Source organism: Solanum pennellii, chromosome 8 (genome assembly GCF_001406875.1).
Source record: "Solanum pennellii chromosome 8, SPENNV200".
NCBI classification, from domain to species: Eukaryota; Viridiplantae; Streptophyta; class Magnoliopsida; order Solanales; family Solanaceae; genus Solanum; species Solanum pennellii.
In genome coordinates, this window is record NC_028644.1 from 68,509,527 (window position 1) to 68,527,281 (window position 17,755).

At 30.3% G+C, this 17,755-nt stretch overlaps 3 protein-coding genes across 4 annotated transcripts; 2 read left to right on the top strand and 1 right to left on the bottom strand.

The window, feature by feature from the left end:
- Nucleotides 1-3,361: 3,361 nt before the first annotated feature.
- Nucleotides 3,362-4,338, top strand: LOC107027885 (protein LURP-one-related 11-like). The gene is made up of 3 exons (XM_015228932.2): nucleotides 3,362-3,615; nucleotides 3,702-3,935; nucleotides 4,067-4,338. Exons 1-3 carry the CDS (start codon nucleotides 3,382-3,384, stop codon nucleotides 4,199-4,201), a joined length of 603 nt encoding a protein of 200 aa, XP_015084418.1. The 5' UTR covers nucleotides 3,362-3,381; the 3' UTR covers nucleotides 4,202-4,338.
- A 3,043-nt stretch (nucleotides 4,339-7,381) lies between these two features.
- LOC107028066 (protein LURP-one-related 11-like) lies at nucleotides 7,382-8,600 on the top strand. The gene is made up of 3 exons (XM_015229123.2): nucleotides 7,382-7,776; nucleotides 7,855-8,085; nucleotides 8,210-8,600. Exons 1-3 carry the CDS (start codon nucleotides 7,504-7,506, stop codon nucleotides 8,342-8,344), a joined length of 639 nt encoding a protein of 212 aa, XP_015084609.1. The 5' UTR covers nucleotides 7,382-7,503; the 3' UTR covers nucleotides 8,345-8,600.
- A 352-nt stretch (nucleotides 8,601-8,952) lies between these two features.
- LOC107028515 (cingulin) lies at nucleotides 8,953-14,918 on the bottom strand. 2 transcript variants are annotated; one of them, XM_015229604.2, is made up of 9 exons: nucleotides 14,397-14,918; nucleotides 13,783-13,974; nucleotides 13,567-13,689; nucleotides 13,427-13,464; nucleotides 13,203-13,311; nucleotides 10,642-12,924; nucleotides 10,240-10,395; nucleotides 9,917-9,981; nucleotides 8,953-9,487 (listed from the first exon to the last, which is right to left on the bottom strand). In XM_015229604.2, exons 1-9 carry the CDS (start codon nucleotides 14,472-14,474, stop codon nucleotides 9,283-9,285), a joined length of 3,249 nt encoding a protein of 1,082 aa, XP_015085090.1. In that variant the 5' UTR covers nucleotides 14,475-14,918; the 3' UTR covers nucleotides 8,953-9,282. The 2 variants fall into 2 exon arrangements, with proteins under 2 accessions (XP_015085090.1, XP_015085089.1); XM_015229603.2 differs by having other exon boundaries at nucleotides 13,783-13,983.
- Nucleotides 14,919-17,755: the final 2,837 nt, after the last annotated feature.

Here is a 17,755-nt window from a genome sequence, read left to right on the forward strand (position 1 = left end):
ATATATATATATATATATATATATATATGTATCTGGAGTGATTACATGTATACATGGGATAGTGGTGAGCGAGATGGGAGAGAGGCAAACGAGATTTACTATGTATTCCAGATAGACGAGAATCTACGTTGATTACAATGTATCTAGAGCAAATTACACCTAAATTTCACTCCATGTATCTCAGATACGTATATGTGAACGTATCTGAAGAAATTAAAATCTGATAAAATATATAATATTGCAAATTAAAGTATACCAAAATTATTAACTCCTAAACTGACGAGATTTATGTAAATTTCTCTTAAATTCTATTATAAAGTTATTCCTCACAAAATGAATATTACGCGATGTGAATTAACGATAGCCGATTATAACTTAAAAGAAACTGACTTGGTCCATGTATCTATTCATAGCCACTATCAATTATAACATGAAGTAATTGACTTGGTCCATGTATATATATTCATAGACATCCATATCCAGTATTAATATTCTATAAATGTAAAATACTAATACACTATCTTAGGACAAATTAAGTCATATGAACATGTGTTAATATACTTATTCCTTCTACTTTAAGCCATGTGGTTCAAGGTTTTTTTTTTTTAATTTTATTTTTAATGCATGATATGTCATTATAGGAATAAATATGAACATTGTAAAGTAAATATTGGAATATAATTTCATATTTTTTCAGTTATTAGGTGAAGGAATTAGACTTGATTCTCTTCATCAATTTATTCTTTTGACATTCGTACCTTTTCCATCTCCGTTTACCTTTCAAGTGTGAATTACATTAATCTTGTGTCTGTCTCAATTTATGTTATATCGTTCAAGTTTTAAGTGAAATATTGCAATTTTGACAATGAATTTGAATATAAATATAAGCTTTGAAAATTGAATTACATATTAAATATGGCAAAAGGATAAGAATCACATATTTTTAAGGCAAAATTATCAATTGTCCTTTATAAGTTTATAATTACAGAAATCCCTCAAAATGATACAATAATATAAGCGTTGATACACTAATCTGATGCGCGAGATACATTAATCGTTAAGTAAGATACATTACATTTTATACATGATACACTAATTTGATGTACATTTTATACATGATACACTAATTTAATGCGCGAGATACATTAGTCTGATGCGCGAGATACATTAATTTGATGCATTGATACATTACTCTGATGCGTGAAAAATGAGGAATATTGAAGAATTATAAAACTAATAGGAGATAATGATAATAAGAGAACTTAAAATTGAAATTCTATTATTTTTCCATAAAATAATATAAATTACAATAATAACAAATAAAAAATATTTAAAAAATAGTATTTAGATCAATTTTTATGTATTTTCGACTATTTCAACAGATACCTAGATACCTGCTATATGAATGAAAAAATTGCACATGCAACCGATTCGTATAGTGCCAATTTATTACTATGTATAGCTACCTTTTTATATATATTTTTCATTCATAGACACTTTACGTTTTCAACATGAAAGTCATCGTTGTTAACTTGTCATAATCTTAAAAGAAGTTTTAATACAAAAAAAATAAGTTTAAATTAAGTGAAAAAACTTCTCTTGTTTGCATATACAAGAAATTTCGCCATATGTATAATATCGTAGAAGTTAGATTTTTAAAATATGAAAAGTGAATTTTAAAACAAATGAAATGTTGTTGAAAATCATAGAAAACATTGGATCGACGGATGAAAATTAAATTGTTGAAAATGATAGAAAACATTAGATCGAACGGATGAAAATTGAAAATTTTCTTAAATTAAATGGTTATATGTGCAAAAATTCACTCGATATCAAATAATTCTATCCACAAAAGTTAACTACACTTATTAAAAAAATTATCTAATATTTTTTGTTTGTAGAATTATAACATATCTAGCAATTATAAAAGGAATTAGCATCTTTTTAAGTCTTCCATATTATTCATTAATTTGTTTTAAATTAGGATTTTGGCACATTGATTCTACAACTAATAAACTAATCACAAATAATATAGGAGAAAGCTAAGGGTGTCAATTAAATCAAATATTCCTACATCTGCAATATAAATATCCTTAATAGTTAATACTCTTTTATTGACTTCGTCAAAACGTATTGAAGAAAAAAAAACTTTTTCTTTCTCAAAGCATAGGATGTATTAGTGGAAAAATTATCTAAATATACCATTCATACTATTATATTTTTTAAATTTTCCAAAAAATTTCAAAAATTCTTACTCACTCATATTCTCAGGTCCATATACTTTACGTAATATAGGTAATGTATCAAGACGTTGAGTGATGTATCCGAGGTTGAAACACAATATATCAGACCATTTAGCGATGAAATCGGACATGATGTATCAAAACGTTTTGGAATATATTCGGATTTTACTAAACTTAAGAAATTTTTATAGTTTAGAAAAAAATATAAATTTAATGTAATTAACTCGTAACAGAATGTACACATACTAACCCCAAAATTTTGATATCATTTCAAATAAATCAAATAATTTACATCTTGATATATGAAAATGAAATCTCTAAAAATACGTAGACTCAAAACATATTTATGTGTGGAAGTGCCCTCAAAATAATGGATCAATTCAATCTTATATTATATCATTTTCAAATTAAATTTGAAAAAGCAGAATCAAGTCGATCCATGTTCACAGTTCTTTATAACTTGCCCTTCGAGGCATCGCAATCTAAAATTAATATTATGTATCTACATCTAGAAGATGCTGAAAAAGGAACAACTATCCATAAACTTATAGCAATAACACTACTGTAGTGAAAGTGTCAACCGTCAAATTCCATGAATATTTTGCTCTTTCAAAAATTGACTTTTGTTATTTATTTATTTATTTTTTAAAAATATATATATATAAGGAATTTAAACGAAAAGATATGTTTTAGTGGTCAATTTTTCCCGTATATTTTTATCAGAGCGCCATTGTTAAATATTATCGATTGATTTTCGATTTTCGACTAGTTATTCCATCAAAAAATTAACATGTTTTATTGTAATAACTTTAGAGATTATGAATTTAAGTCTTCTTGAATATATCAACGTAATATAATTGAGATTTGTATAAACTTACATGGACCACTATAAAAATAATTTAAAAGTGTAAGTTAATATATTACACGTGTCTATTGCCATTCTCTAGAAGGAAATAACCAAGAAAGAGGAAAACTTTAATATATAGTACATATTATATTATGCATGCATGATTATATTCCCCCTTTTTTCTTTTCTTTTGTAAGTGTGTGTATATATACCCCTTTCTATGAAAATCTTCTTCAACACAAAATATTTCCAATTCATATTTTCTAATTTAACCTAGCTATTATTTCAAATATGTCTAGAGTTTACTCAAACCTAAGAACAATTAATATTTTTAATTATGTAAGTCCAAGAAGAGAAACATTCACTTTGTGGATGAAATCTCTAGTGTACCATGGAAATGGATGTACTGTTTATAACTCAAATGGACAAATTGTTTATAGAATTGACAATTACAATATTAAACGGAGCAAGGAAGTTCATCTTATGGATTGCAATGGCAAAGTTCTCTTCTCGATTCGAAATAGGGTAAGTACTAAGTACCATTCACCTGTTTATTTACTTAATTATATTTTCAACGATACTGATGTATTATTATTATTATTTTTCCGCAGAAAGTTCCGGTATTTGGACATTGGGATGGCTATAAATGGAGTTATGATGGAGTTACTAGTAAAGAAATGCCATGGTTTCAAGTGAAGAAAATTCATAATGTTCTTAGAGGAGATAATGTGAACTATTATAATGTTATATTGGGATGTAATTCTGAAGCAAGATGTTATAACATTATTATCCTTACCACAAAATCTATCAAGATTGTGGATCAACATGGTGGACTTGTCGCAGAGGTAATTAATCTGTCAGATCAGCTAAAAGATAACTATATGTAGTTAAATTCGTAATTGAATGGATTAGTATCAACTAATATAATCATGTATATTAAGTTTAAAAAGTTCACTAACTTTGTGTTTATTTTTAGGTAAAACAAAAACAAGCAAGTTCAGGAGTATTATTTGGAGATGATGTGTTAACATTGGTGGTGGAACCTCATGTGGATCAATCATTAGTTATGGCTCTTGTAACTGTTTGTGGTTTAATCCATCATAGAATTTGATAATTAGTGGTATTAATTAATAGTAATTAGTACCTTTTTCTATTTGGAATAAATAATTGTAATCTCTATCTACCCTTTGTTCTTGAAAATAGGGAAAATAGAAGTTTATTATTGTTTGTACTACCTTGAGGTTTGAGTACTAATGTATACGATCTAATAAAATAGACTAGTTTGTACGTATTTCAATTATTTCATTAACACAAATATCATATAATAGCTCTATTCAAAGAAAGCTTAATCGCTACTAGAATGAAGATAGAGAGATAATTTATACATGACAACTCTCAGATATAATAAAGAAAATATAACTTTAAAAAAATAGAAAGAATACCAAGTAACACCAACAAATAATAGATAATCTAAGCAAAGAAAATAACATGTAATAATAAAACATTAAAATGTAGGAGAAAAAAAACTTTAGTACCAGGAAACTAGACACCGCGACTATCTACTAATCTTCTAGTTAATTAATTCCTAACCTCCACATCCTCCAATCTTGAGTCATGTCTTCATCTTCTCGGTAAGTTGCAGATATTTAAGTCATGTCTATTCACTTTTTCCTAATACTTCTTCGGCCTATGTCTACCTCTTTTCTCAGACCCACCAAAAGCAACCAATCACAACTCCTCACTGGGTCATCTCCTCATCATCACATGTCCGATCCATCTCAATCTCGTTTCACTTATCTTATTCATCACTGAGGCCATACACATCTTGTCTCAAATATCTTTATTCCTAATCTTATCTACTATAGTATATCTACATATTTTTCTAAACATTTCAATTATCGTTACTTATATTCTTTCAACATGTGCGCAAATTCTACATCATAGACAAAAATGTTAATTTTCGCGTTATACAATCATTTATATCATAGTCTAAACCCTTTATGTGATATTTTTTCGATAACATAAAGTAGTTAACTAGTTGTCAAAATCTCTATTCATAGACATCTATAATTAGTATATATTAATTCTCTTCGATTTCATGTGCACCTATAAATGTAAAAAAGCAATAGTATGTACACTTTTTTGGAACAAATTGATTTAGTCAAATAAACTGTATGAATAATTTAATATACTTATTCTTTTTATTTAGCAAAAGTATTTCTAATTATCTTTTATGAAATAATATTTAAATGCTTAAAAGATAAAAGAAAACACAATAAAGTAAAGATAATGGAATAATTATTCATATCCCACCAGTTTATAAGATGGAATTAGACTTGATGCTCTTCATCGGTATGTGAATTGCACTAATTTTACTTTTTTTTTACATGGTATCGTTTAATTTTTTTTACTTCACCATTAATTCAAACATAGAATTTTAAGTTCGTTAAAATAAGATGTATGTATTTTAATATTATATAAAAAATATTATAATTGACGATATTAGTTATTTAAATTAAAAAGAATTAAATAAATAGTAGTAAATTCTAACTCGTTTAAATCTCAAAAATTGAATGATACAACATAAATTAGAACAGTGAAGGTGTTTTTTTTTTTAACTTACGACAATATTTTGATTGATTTTATGTATCTCAAACTATTTCAGTGAATATCTGCTAGCTTCATTAAGCATAAGTTTCGTTTGAACGTGCAACTAACTAACATAATCACTATAAAAAAAAAATTAGTGGCAATAATAAATCACATTTGTAAAGAATACTAACATTTTTATCATAGTTATCTATACAAAAAGTGTTAATTGCCGCTTAAAATATATATTCAATAACAATATTTAAGTATTACCTCTAAAGATTATTACTGATATAGTGAATGTCGTAGTTGTAGTTCTCCGTAAAATCACCATTATATAAAATAATGGGTCTTTATTTTAAATATATATTAGAAAATGTGAGTTTCGAGTGTTATTAAAAACATTAGGAAAAATTGAAAATTATTCAAAATTAAGTTATATATGATCTAAACTTCACGTAAAAAGAAATGTTCGAAATTACGCATTTGGCATCGAATAATTGTATTAACAAAAAATTATACTAATAAAAAAAATGATTTGTTTGGTACAATAATAACATATCTAGCAATTATGAATGAATTAGAATATTTTGACTTCTTTTAAGTCTTCCATATATTTCCTTAATTTTTTATATTGTGATTTTGGCACATTGATTCTACTACTAAACTAAACAAATAATTAAGGAGAAAGGGTCAATTAAATCAAATACTCCCAATATTTATACACCTTCCACACTTTTATCAATTTTTAAATTTTTTTTATTAATATATATCATTTGGACTACGTGTCAGCCTAATATTTCTCAATCCTTTAAAAATTAGGAAACCCTCTTCCCTCTTTTTATTTATAAAAAAAATTGGAGTACTTGATTAAATAGTATATAATATTTAATATTACGTTATAAATATTTATGTTCAGATTAAAAAAATAAAATGATGGGCCGATCCACCAAAGCCCGGTTAATCATTTTAAATCTCGTCAAAATGCTAGATCGATTTAATCTAACCTATCAAAATATCTAAGGAAAGCGCGAAAATGATACACTAACGTAATTCTTCTCTTTGATTTGTCCTTATCGAAGATGATAAGATGCTAAGAATTTCCAACACTTTGAAAAAAGTATAAGCATCTAAAATAAATAATTTTAATTTTTTAGCGGTTAGTAATTTAAGTTAGTTAGCACAAAAGAAAACTACCACAGAAAATTAAGTGCAACACAACAAATAGCACCAACACAAATGTATACTATATGCTATTATAAGTGTCAATCGTCAATTCTCATAAATAAATAATAATATATACCTAGCTGTTTCACAAATTGACTTTTGCATATATTCCCTTCTTTCTAGAGTTCTCTAATAAGGAATATGAAAATTTGGGATGACAGACGTGTGGTTTAGCGGTCAATTATAAACGTACATTGCTTTTAGAACATCATTAAAAATAACCAAGACGTTCTTGATGAATACATTTTGAAATATATATATATATTGACAAAAGTCGAACACACGATTTTCTGACTGAAAACGAAGGATATTTATCATCTAAGCAACCCTACTGATCGACTTATGTTTGTAAACACAAGCCAGAAGGAAGTGACTAAGAAAGTGGAGAACTTTAGTAGTACATATTCCCTTTGTTGATTCCTTTCTTCTACATTTTTCTTTAGTTCCTATAAGTTGGTCCGCTAACGCCTTTTATCTTTCTTATTTATAAGCCACAACCTACCTCCACAAGCGTTTATATATATATATTGTGCTCTAGTGTCGTCTTTCATCTCAAAATATTTCCAACTCCTCTAAATTAAGCATATTAATATTTCAATGGCTAAAGTTCACCCAAACAAGTCAAATTATCTAAGTACAACTTCTTCATCATCTTTTTCTTCTATTATTTCATCTAACTTTTATGTGAGTCCAAGAAGAGAAACATTCACTTTGTGGATGAAATCTCTAGTGTACCATGGAAATGGATGTACTGTTTATAACTCAAATGGACAAATTGTTTATAGAATTGACAATTACAATATTAAACGTAGCAAAGAAGTTCATCTTATGGATCGCAATGGCAAAGTTCTTTTCTCGATTCGAAATAGGGTAAGTACTAAGTACCTTTCACCTGTTTATTTACTTGATTATATTTTCAACGATACTGATGTATTTATTTTTCCGCAGAAAGTTCCGGTATTTGGACATTGGGATGGCTATAAATGGAGTTATGATGGAGTTACTAGTAAAGAAATGCCATGGTTTCAAGTGAAGAAAATCCATAATGCTCTAAGAGGAGAAAATGTGAACTATTATAGTGTTATATTGAGATGTAATTCTGAAGCAAGTTGTTATAACATTATTCTTGCCACAAAATCTATCAAGATTGTGAACCAACATGGCCGACTTGTCGCAGAGGTAAATAATCTGTCAGATCACCTAAAAGATAACTATATATGTAATTGTTTGTAATCTCGAAACAAAACAAATAACATTTGTATATGAGTACTAATAGTGTTAGTGAATTTATGTTTATTTTCAGGTAAAACAAAAACAAGCAAATTCAGGAGTATTATTGGGAGATGATGTATTAACATTGATGGTGGAACCTCATGTTGATCAATCATTAATTATGGCTCTTGTCACTGTTTGTGGTCTAATCCATCACAAAATTTGATTAGTACTTGTTAATTAGTAGTACTATAATATAAGTTTCTTCCTAGTTACCTTTTTCAAATGTAATAATAATAATTGTAATCACTATCTTCCCTTTGTTCTTGGAAACAGGGAAAAGAGAAGTTAATATAGTTTGTACCTTGAGGAATGAGTTGTTTAGATGTAAATCTTGTGATTAAAGTTGATGTGTACAACTCTGATGTGATAGACTACCTAACCATTTCATAATTAATGAAGTTAATTATAGTTTGTACCTAGAAGAATGAGTTGTTTATATCACTTTTAATGACTCTTGTTCAGACCAATTTATGTGTATCTCCACTATTTCATCAAATACTTGCTAGACTGTTACCTACTACCAGCACAAGCATTAGATAACTTTACTTGTGTTAGCTTAAGCAGCATCTAACATTATTGTATTTGCATTATTCTGGTAAGTTAAGTTGTCTCTGTGTTACCTATAGGTCACGGATTCACTCCGTTGAAGAAGCCACTAATGTTCATATTAGGGTAGACTGTCTACGCAATAAACTTCTTAATGATCAAAAAGCCAGTACAAATTTTCTTCTAAACTTATCAAATAATGAAACTGTCCATGAAATATGAAACTGAAAAAAGAAAAGAACTCTTGATAAACAGAAGACATTACCAGTCAAATACTCACATAAACAAGTGAAAATACTCTTACACAACTTGTAAGTGAGACATATTAACCTACATGTTGTAAACTAATTTACATTCTTGTATAATATCTAGGGCTAAAGTCAAGCACTATATGCTAGAAACAAAATATTTAAAAAAAAATGAGAAAAAAGGAAAAAATCCCTCACCAATATACATTTATTTTTTTTTAATTTTTTTTGGTTGATACAATTCACATTTAATATTCTGGCAGAAAAAGAACCTGATTTCATTACCTCCCTGGAGGCTGGAGATGTCTTATGGATTCTTTTTCGCGTTGCGCAATTTCATTACTAGCTGCTGTCTTTCTCCTTCTACCTCGGCAAACTTGAGGCTTAATTCTGAATATCTCTCTTGCATTTCCATCAGTTCATCTTCCATTACATTGTTCTTTTTCTTCAATTGTTCAACTTCGCTGGACAATTCCTCGAGATGTCTTGTATTAGATGCTGAGGATTCCATGCTGCAAGTACAAATGTATTCCAATAAGAAAAACGATAAAGATAGGACATTCATTTTTCTGGTAAGTAAGCAGGATTTGAAAGAGAACTGTAGGAAGATCAAATGCATAATACATAAGACACTCAAACTTGGCCTTCGCTGATAAGTAAGCACTCCAAATTTGAGTATGCAAATCTAGACATATCACTCGTCTCCACTGTGTCAGTTGGAATACTCCAACTTACAAAATGATCATCTAGACAGCTCCAAAATTTATGTGCCACATCAGCGTAGGATGTCCACGAGACAGTGGGGATGAGTTGAGGTGTTTACTTGAGTGGTCTAGATGTGAACTCTCCAAGTTGAAGTGTTCACCTGCTAGCTGAGGTGAAGTTTGACTGTGTTTTATGCATTATGCCAAAAGATCAACTAAGATTATCAGAACTTGTACCTCTTCCTTGTCAACATTTGATTGGGACTTTCATCTTCTTCTGGACTAAGAGCTTCTGCAACTACCTGTATCATATATAAACCAAAAACTTTCAATGCTATTTCATAAAGTTCAATATGTGCTAAAATCTTATGATTGTCCATTCAAACTTGAATGAGTTAATTTTGCTCTGTACTTGAGCTATAACCATACAAAAATACTTGTGTGCTCAATGTATTTTCCTTGTGCACCAATATATAAGTTCTCAAGAGAAGAATAAACTCTCTTGCTGCTGACATTTACTAAAGTAACTTAAGTAACGAGTTAGATGGCGTGAAGCTGACCTTTCGGGACTCTTGTTCAGAGAGCCTTTCAGCATTCTGACTGAGTTCTTCTAATCTTTGATCTAACTCCTCTATTCTGTCTTGAAGATCTCTCTCCTTCTCCAAAAATGAATTAGTTGAGCTCTCCAGTGCACTTTCCTTCCGCTTGATTTGACCCTGTTGATCATTAAAAATTTATACAAAATTAACTATTACTATTTCAAAAAATAATTCATGCAAGGTTTCGAGCGCGAAGGAACACAATAAGTTTGTTAAAAATACACAGTTTATTTCCCAGTGATATCATAAAGACAATCTTTGTATATAATAAAAAGAACAAAATATGTAATAGAAGATGAAGATAGCAACCCCTACTGAAGTTAGAGATACATTCTGCTAGAGTAAATGCTAGTAAATGTGTACCTCAAGCAACTTTATCTTCTCTTTAAGACTTGCAACTTCTCTTGAGCCTGCGGATGCGGGCATGGGTTTGTTGTTCTTTGATATTGTTTTCATTCCATTACTAGCTATTACTCGACTATTTGCATCCTTGAGCTTCTTATCTAAACCATTCAATGCATCCTCTTTCTTCTTTAAATCACCTTTCAATTGAGATACCTGCTTTTTTAATTTTTCTTTCTCCACCTCGTCCTCAAACAACATCCTTTTCATTTCATTGCACCTAGTTTTAAGGTTATCTACTTCAGATTGCAGTTTCCGAGCTAATGCCTCCTTCTCATCCTTAAGAGACTTCATATTGTTTAATTCCTTAAGAGACTCATCGGCATCTTTTCTCACTGATGCAAGCTTAGTCTCCAGTTCACTTCTTTCATTGTGGCCTTGTTCTACAAGCAATTCCATGTCTTTAATTGATGTCCTCATTTTATCTAACTCTGCCATCAGGCTGTTCTTCTGTTCTTCATGATCAGAAGATATTTTCTTGTCTGTTAGAAGATTTTCAATCTCGGCTTCGAGGATTATAATTTTCTGTGACAAGTACAGGTGATTTTCTTTGGCAAGCTCTTCTTGTCTCTGTATTTGCATAGATTTTTCTTCAACTTCTGTCTGCAACTTTTCTATTTGACCTGACATTTTACTCACCTGACTGGAAAGCTCAAAAACCCTTACTTCATGATGGTCTTTGGTTGACTGAAGCTCCTCAGATGATTTCCGGAGCATATTTTCAAGATGCATTTTCTTTAAGCGGAATTCGTTAGCTTCATTCATTGCTTTGCTAGCCAATTTTTCATTAGCCTCAAAAGTTGATGCCATTTGGACAGTGAGCCGTTTAAATTCCTCCTGGAGCCGCTCTGCTGTGCTAGCATTTTGCCATCTTGTCTTCCTCAGGGCTTCTTCAGCTCGTATTGCTCTCTGCTCCTGTTCAACTTTATCACGAGTCAGCAGACTTAGATCAGCTTCAAATTCTTGGGCTTGCTTTTCCAGTTCCTCCTCCAAGTTTCTCACTTGAACTTCAAGTTCACTAATGGTGACTAACGAGTCGGAGAGTTCTTCAGATTGCTTCTTCAGCTCATTCTCCAAGCTGTCAATCTGGGCTTCCAGTTGACCTACAGTGGCATATGAAGAAGAACATTCATACTGCATCTTCAGTTGTTCCTGTAGCTCACTTTGCTCCAGTTTGTACGACATGTCATGGTTTTCTTGCTTCAGTATCTCGTAGTCAAGCGCAAGTTGCTCCATCTGCATCTCTAACTCATCTCGATCTCTTCTGCAGATCTCAATTTCTCCATGTAGGTCCATGATTTTTTGTTCTAGCACATGTGTGTCCTTGGCATCAGTATGCTCTCTCACAAGCTGCTCAAGTGCTTTTTGCTCTTCGTCATCTTCATCGGACATTTCATTTTTGGAGTTGGAGATAACATCTGGAAACTTTTCAGCATCATCAGAGGTCGTTGATTTGTTCGGCAGGCTAGTAATTTCTTGGTTTTTCTGTTCCAACATCTCATCTAGATCACGGACAGCAAGAATTAGTTCAGAATTTGATTCTTGTGTCTTCTGAAGTTGTATCTGAAGATTGGCATTAAGGTCCTTCTGATAATTCAACTCTTGCCTAAGCTCATCTACAAGAGCTTGAATATCTCCATTGTCGTAAATCAGCTTGTCTTTGGACCTTGTATCATCCATCCGTCTCTGCGAGGCTTTATATTTATCGCATTCTTCCTTGAGAGCATCTCGTTCCTCTTTCAAGCTAGCTACCTCTTTTGATAGGTCCATTCCCCTTTTGCTCTCCCTGACTATCTGTTTCCGAAGAGTCTGTAGTTCCAAATCTGTCATGTCTGCCTGCCTAGCCATAGCGATGAGATCTGTTTTGAGCTTTTCAACAACATCTGAGTCCTCTTGTGATGTTAATGTTAGAAGAAGGGCTTCTTTCGGAGTGCCTGCAGAAGCATCTGTACTTGCTTCAAAAGCAGAACCTCCCATCCATTCCCATTGTACATCCGGACTTTCTTCATGAACTGTTGTTGAGACATTGCTATTTTGCTTGAAGGGAACCAATGCATGATTCAGAGAGGACGGGAAGTTTATCTGCTCGTGATGGCCCGTGTTGTTCTTCAATGAAACTTCACAAGGTATATCAAGCCCTGAGCTGCTCCCGGAGCTGGACAAAGTAATATCAGATTCGCTTGATGTCCGGCAGTTATCTTTCTTTCCAGCATTTTGAGATGCAGGTTTCTTGGCCAGATCATCCTGTCATACAAAGGATCAAGTAATGACATAATCTTATCAGTGAAGAATCGGAAAACCAAGAACAAGCACAGTTGATTGAATGATTGAATATGCAGCATATACACGATTTCTTTTGTGTGTGTCTGTTTGTGTGTGCGTGCACGCACACACACGAGAACCAAGTGCAATAGCAAGCTTTGAGAAGCTGATCCCAAAATTTATCGGTCAAGGACAGAGTCAAAATGCTTCCAAAATATGACCAAATCAGAGACAGATCTTTAAGGTCTTTATGTATTTACCTCAATAGATTTGTCTTCAACTATTGCTTCGAAATCACTATTGCTTAATTGTGACCTCAAGCTTCTATCCAGAGAATTAACTTTTGCATTTTCGGTTTCTTCAACAACACTGTATTTAACACCACAAAAATGGAAACTTTTGTTTAGTCATTAGATTCAACTTGCAATCAAGAACTAAACACACACACGAAAATCATGAAACTCTTCTGGAAATCAGATAGCACCTTTGATCAGCAGAATCTTGAATCCTTTGTATTGAAACCTATAATTTAAGAATAACAGTCGGAAACCAGTTTTACCATCGAAAAGAATTTACAAAATACCATTCCTAAAACATTCTTCAAGAAAGGGTTAAAAGACTTACATGCAATACAGCTTCAGATTTTGAATTTTTGAGAGGCAGAGACACTAAGGACACCTTAGTTGCATCTGCATAACTCGAAAAATCAATCGAAGCTTCACCAACTAATCCAGTTTTTGAAGAACCCTACACAGTATACATCCAAAGAACTCATATAACTCGCTTAATTATCACACAGCGTAGCTCATAACAAAACCATAAACTAGAAATGTTGCTTACAGTTCCCACAACAAAGTTATAGATCCTCTCATGAATCTTCCCTGTCTTTGGCTCTCGAACAAATTTCACAGTTTCGAGAACTCCATTTTCCCAATAGCAGCTCCCATCACGAACCGTGGCCTTCTCTGATCTTACCGTTGGCTTTCCAACATCAGCAGGGACCACAGATACCATTAATGCATCTCCTTTTACCTGTGACACCTAACAAACATCCCCCATTACACTTCAATGCCTAACAGTCAATCCTTCAACCACCCAATTTACACCCCCACCCCACCCCAACACCCCCCAAACCTCAACATTCAAATCCATTCAAAAAACAACTTAGAATAGGAAAATGGAAGCAGAAAACAGCTCCATTGACAAGAAAATGCAAAATTATATGATGTCTAAATCAAAGATCTTCACAATGTAAGTACTAATACTTCATTTTAACAAAATCAACCATACAGAAACAAATAAGATTGTATCATTCATGAATCAAGAAAAAAGGTGCAACTAACACTAAATTTCACATTGTCATTTCCAATGCATTCAACACTAATTTTCACGAAAAGGGAGTACATAAAAATCGAATCTTTAACTAAATTTAGCTCCCAAAAACATAACAATACCTGAGTTGCATGAAATTGCAACTTGAATACAGCTTTGATCTTGTTCTTCTCGCTCCTCCATCTCGAAGACTTGAACATTTTTTTCCACTTTTAACCCTCAATTAACACATTTCCCCAAAACCCCACCTCAAATTCTCGCCGGAGCTCCGGCGAACACTGCCGGAAAATGACCATACAGCTGAAAAACCAATCAAACTACCAAATTTAAAAACACCCAGATTGAGTTTTGCAATGTAGAGCTGAAAAAAGTATTCTAGAGGAAGAAAACAGAGAAGGAGACGCGTGGCACTGAGTTAACACTGTGAATGAAAATGTGAGCTGAAACAGAGTTAAAATGGAGCCATTGTTGAAATTTTCAGAGGTTTTTACATGAAATGCTTGTGAAAATCATCAAGAATGTGCTAAGATGACAGAGATCAGTAGATCTGATGTGGGTTTTCTTCCAATTTTTCGCACACACAGTGGCTCTCTCTCTCTCTTCCTCTTTTTCTTTCTCTCTCTGTATCTTGTGTATATACATATATAACAGTTCCCTTTGAAAAAGATTACTCAAATAGTGACAATTTATATATACTATATATTATTATTATTATTATTATTATTATTATACTTTGGCTAAATATTTGGCTTTATTGTTTTCATTTTGTTTTCAACAATTGGGGAAAGAGAAAGAAAAATAATAATTATTATTGGAAAGGGAAGCTTCTTTGTCTTGTTTCAAGAATCTGACTGATCAGATATTAGGTGAAATCTTCTAGGAAAATTATTAAATTAATTTTTATGATATATAATTAATTGTAAAATTATTATTCCTTCTTTTTAATTTATTTATTTTTTAATCGATTTAAAAAAAATCTCGTAATTTTTCAAATAACATATTAAAAATCATAAATTAAAGAATTTCTTATTCAAATACTTCCTCTTACTTCATCACGTTTAAATATTAAAAATCATAAATTAAAGAATTTCTTATTCAAATACTTCCTCTTACTTCATAACATTTAAATCGAAATTAAGAAAAATAAAATTTTAAATATCAACCAAACTAAAGCAAAAATGAGATTATGAATTGTGTTTTGATGTTTCGTTTTACAAGGGTAAATTGTTCCTAGGCATCGGATTCTAATGCAAACATATTTTTTAAGAAAATTCTATATTTGGGTCTTTAAAAAAGTACATTTATTATTACATCATCAATCTATTCAACAATTCTTAATTTTGGCAATATTCAATTTTCATTAAATCACAATTATCGTCTAATATATTGATCATAGTTACTATTTCAAGAAAAATAATAATATATTGATCATAGTTACTATTTCAAGAAAAATAAAAAATCACTTGTATATATGTGAACTTTCTTAATTCTCTATTCCTTGAAATTTTCCTTTTGGTACAAATCAAAAATTATTTTGACAAAGCACAAGCACACCAAGACTTCAAAAATGTTAGATTCATTACGACAAAAATAATTTTCAGCGGCATTAAATATTGATATTAGCAAAGAGTGCGAAAATCTTTACTGACATTAGTTAACTGTCATTAGAACTAGTATCGCTAAAGGCTTTAGAGACATATACAAAAAGTGATAACTGCTTCTAAAAATACATATTTAGCGACAATTAAAATTTAAATGTCGCTAATGGTCATTTTTATCACAGTGATTTGAGATAATAAGTTATGTTGTATAATCAAAGCATAAACTTTGTGGTTTGAATTATAATTTATTTGAGATATATAAATAATAATGATAATATTATACATAATGTCTGAAAAAATGATTTATACTTTGAGTATCTTATTTTATGAAGATAGAAATATTATTTTTAATAAATTCTCTACTCAAAGCAAAGCACATCAAAATCAGCAAAATAAAATACAATTATGAAGAAGTCATATAAAAAAATAAATGAACTATATCAATAATCATAGTATAATAATCAAAATAAATTTAAGATAAAATTAAAAATAAAAAGAAATAACATTACCTACATATATTCAAAAAAAAATTCCCTTTTCAATTTTTAAGGAAAATGCAAAATCATTGTCGAAGTAAATGAGAAATTAGGTGGCCCTTACTTATAGGTGAATGGTCCATTAATAATACCATTATTTTTTCTTATAGAAACTACACTTTTTTTGACTCATAAATCTTGATGTCATATCAATATTCCCTTCAATTAAAAGGGCCAAAATATATATATAAAAGTGGATATATATATAAAAATATCAATACATATTAAAAGCTCAAATGTCCCATTTCCTCACATTGAGGGTCACTTAATTAGACTAATAAATTTTAAATCATACAATTAAAAGCTACCCACTTTTATCAAATTTATTATGGCTGACATATATTCAAGTTTGGAATTTGGAGATGTCTCTAACTTTATTTATCAAATTGAGTGAAATTTTCAAAAAAAATAATAAAAACAAGTTTGAAATTAAAAAGGATAATATTTAAACGGAAGGGTAAAATGGTCATTTTCTAATAATATACCGACGGTGGCTTGAAGACAAAGAAGCTGTAAAACAAAACCTAACGACCCTATTACCGTTACGTGCTAAGTGAAATTAATTACTGATTAATTAATTTTAAGAAAACGACCTTTTAACTAATAAATAAATAAATAAATCCCCCTTTTGCTAAATTATTTTATGACCCAATTTGGGTAATATAATATAATGTAAGCAAAAATCAACTCAATAATGACCCAATTTATTGTCCCCTTTACAAATTTGTAATTTTAACGAAAATAATATTTTCTTCTGCAATTTTTTTTTGGCACCGTTAGCATTTATATTTCACCATACCATGTCCCTCACATTTATTATTATTATTATTATTATCATTATTATTATAATGAGAATAAATATTTAATATATAATGATTAAGGAATTGTTATATCCTAGATATATACTGCTGATCTTGGTTAAGAAGCCCAAATATCGTAATAATAGCAGTCTCAAAATGTGTGGATTATACTAAAAAAAAGAATAATTAAAAAAAAAAGTAAACGCAGTGAAGTATAATAATTCAGTAATTAAATCATGAAATAATAATAGAAATTGACATTGCACGTGGCATAGGTAAGTCAATTTATAATTGCGTAAAGAACGATAACATTTGTATTTTCATATTCACGCATTACAGGATTTGTTTCTAACGCAATACTCTCAACAATAATTTTTATCATTCTCAAAAATTCAAATTCGAGACTTCTGATTAAAGATGAAATATTCCCGATTCATCCACTACGATTCATATTGATTAACCTTGGTAATTCAACCAAGACCAACGAATCACTAAGTAGATCTAGACTATGTTTTGTTTACATTATTTTGAAGATATAACAAAT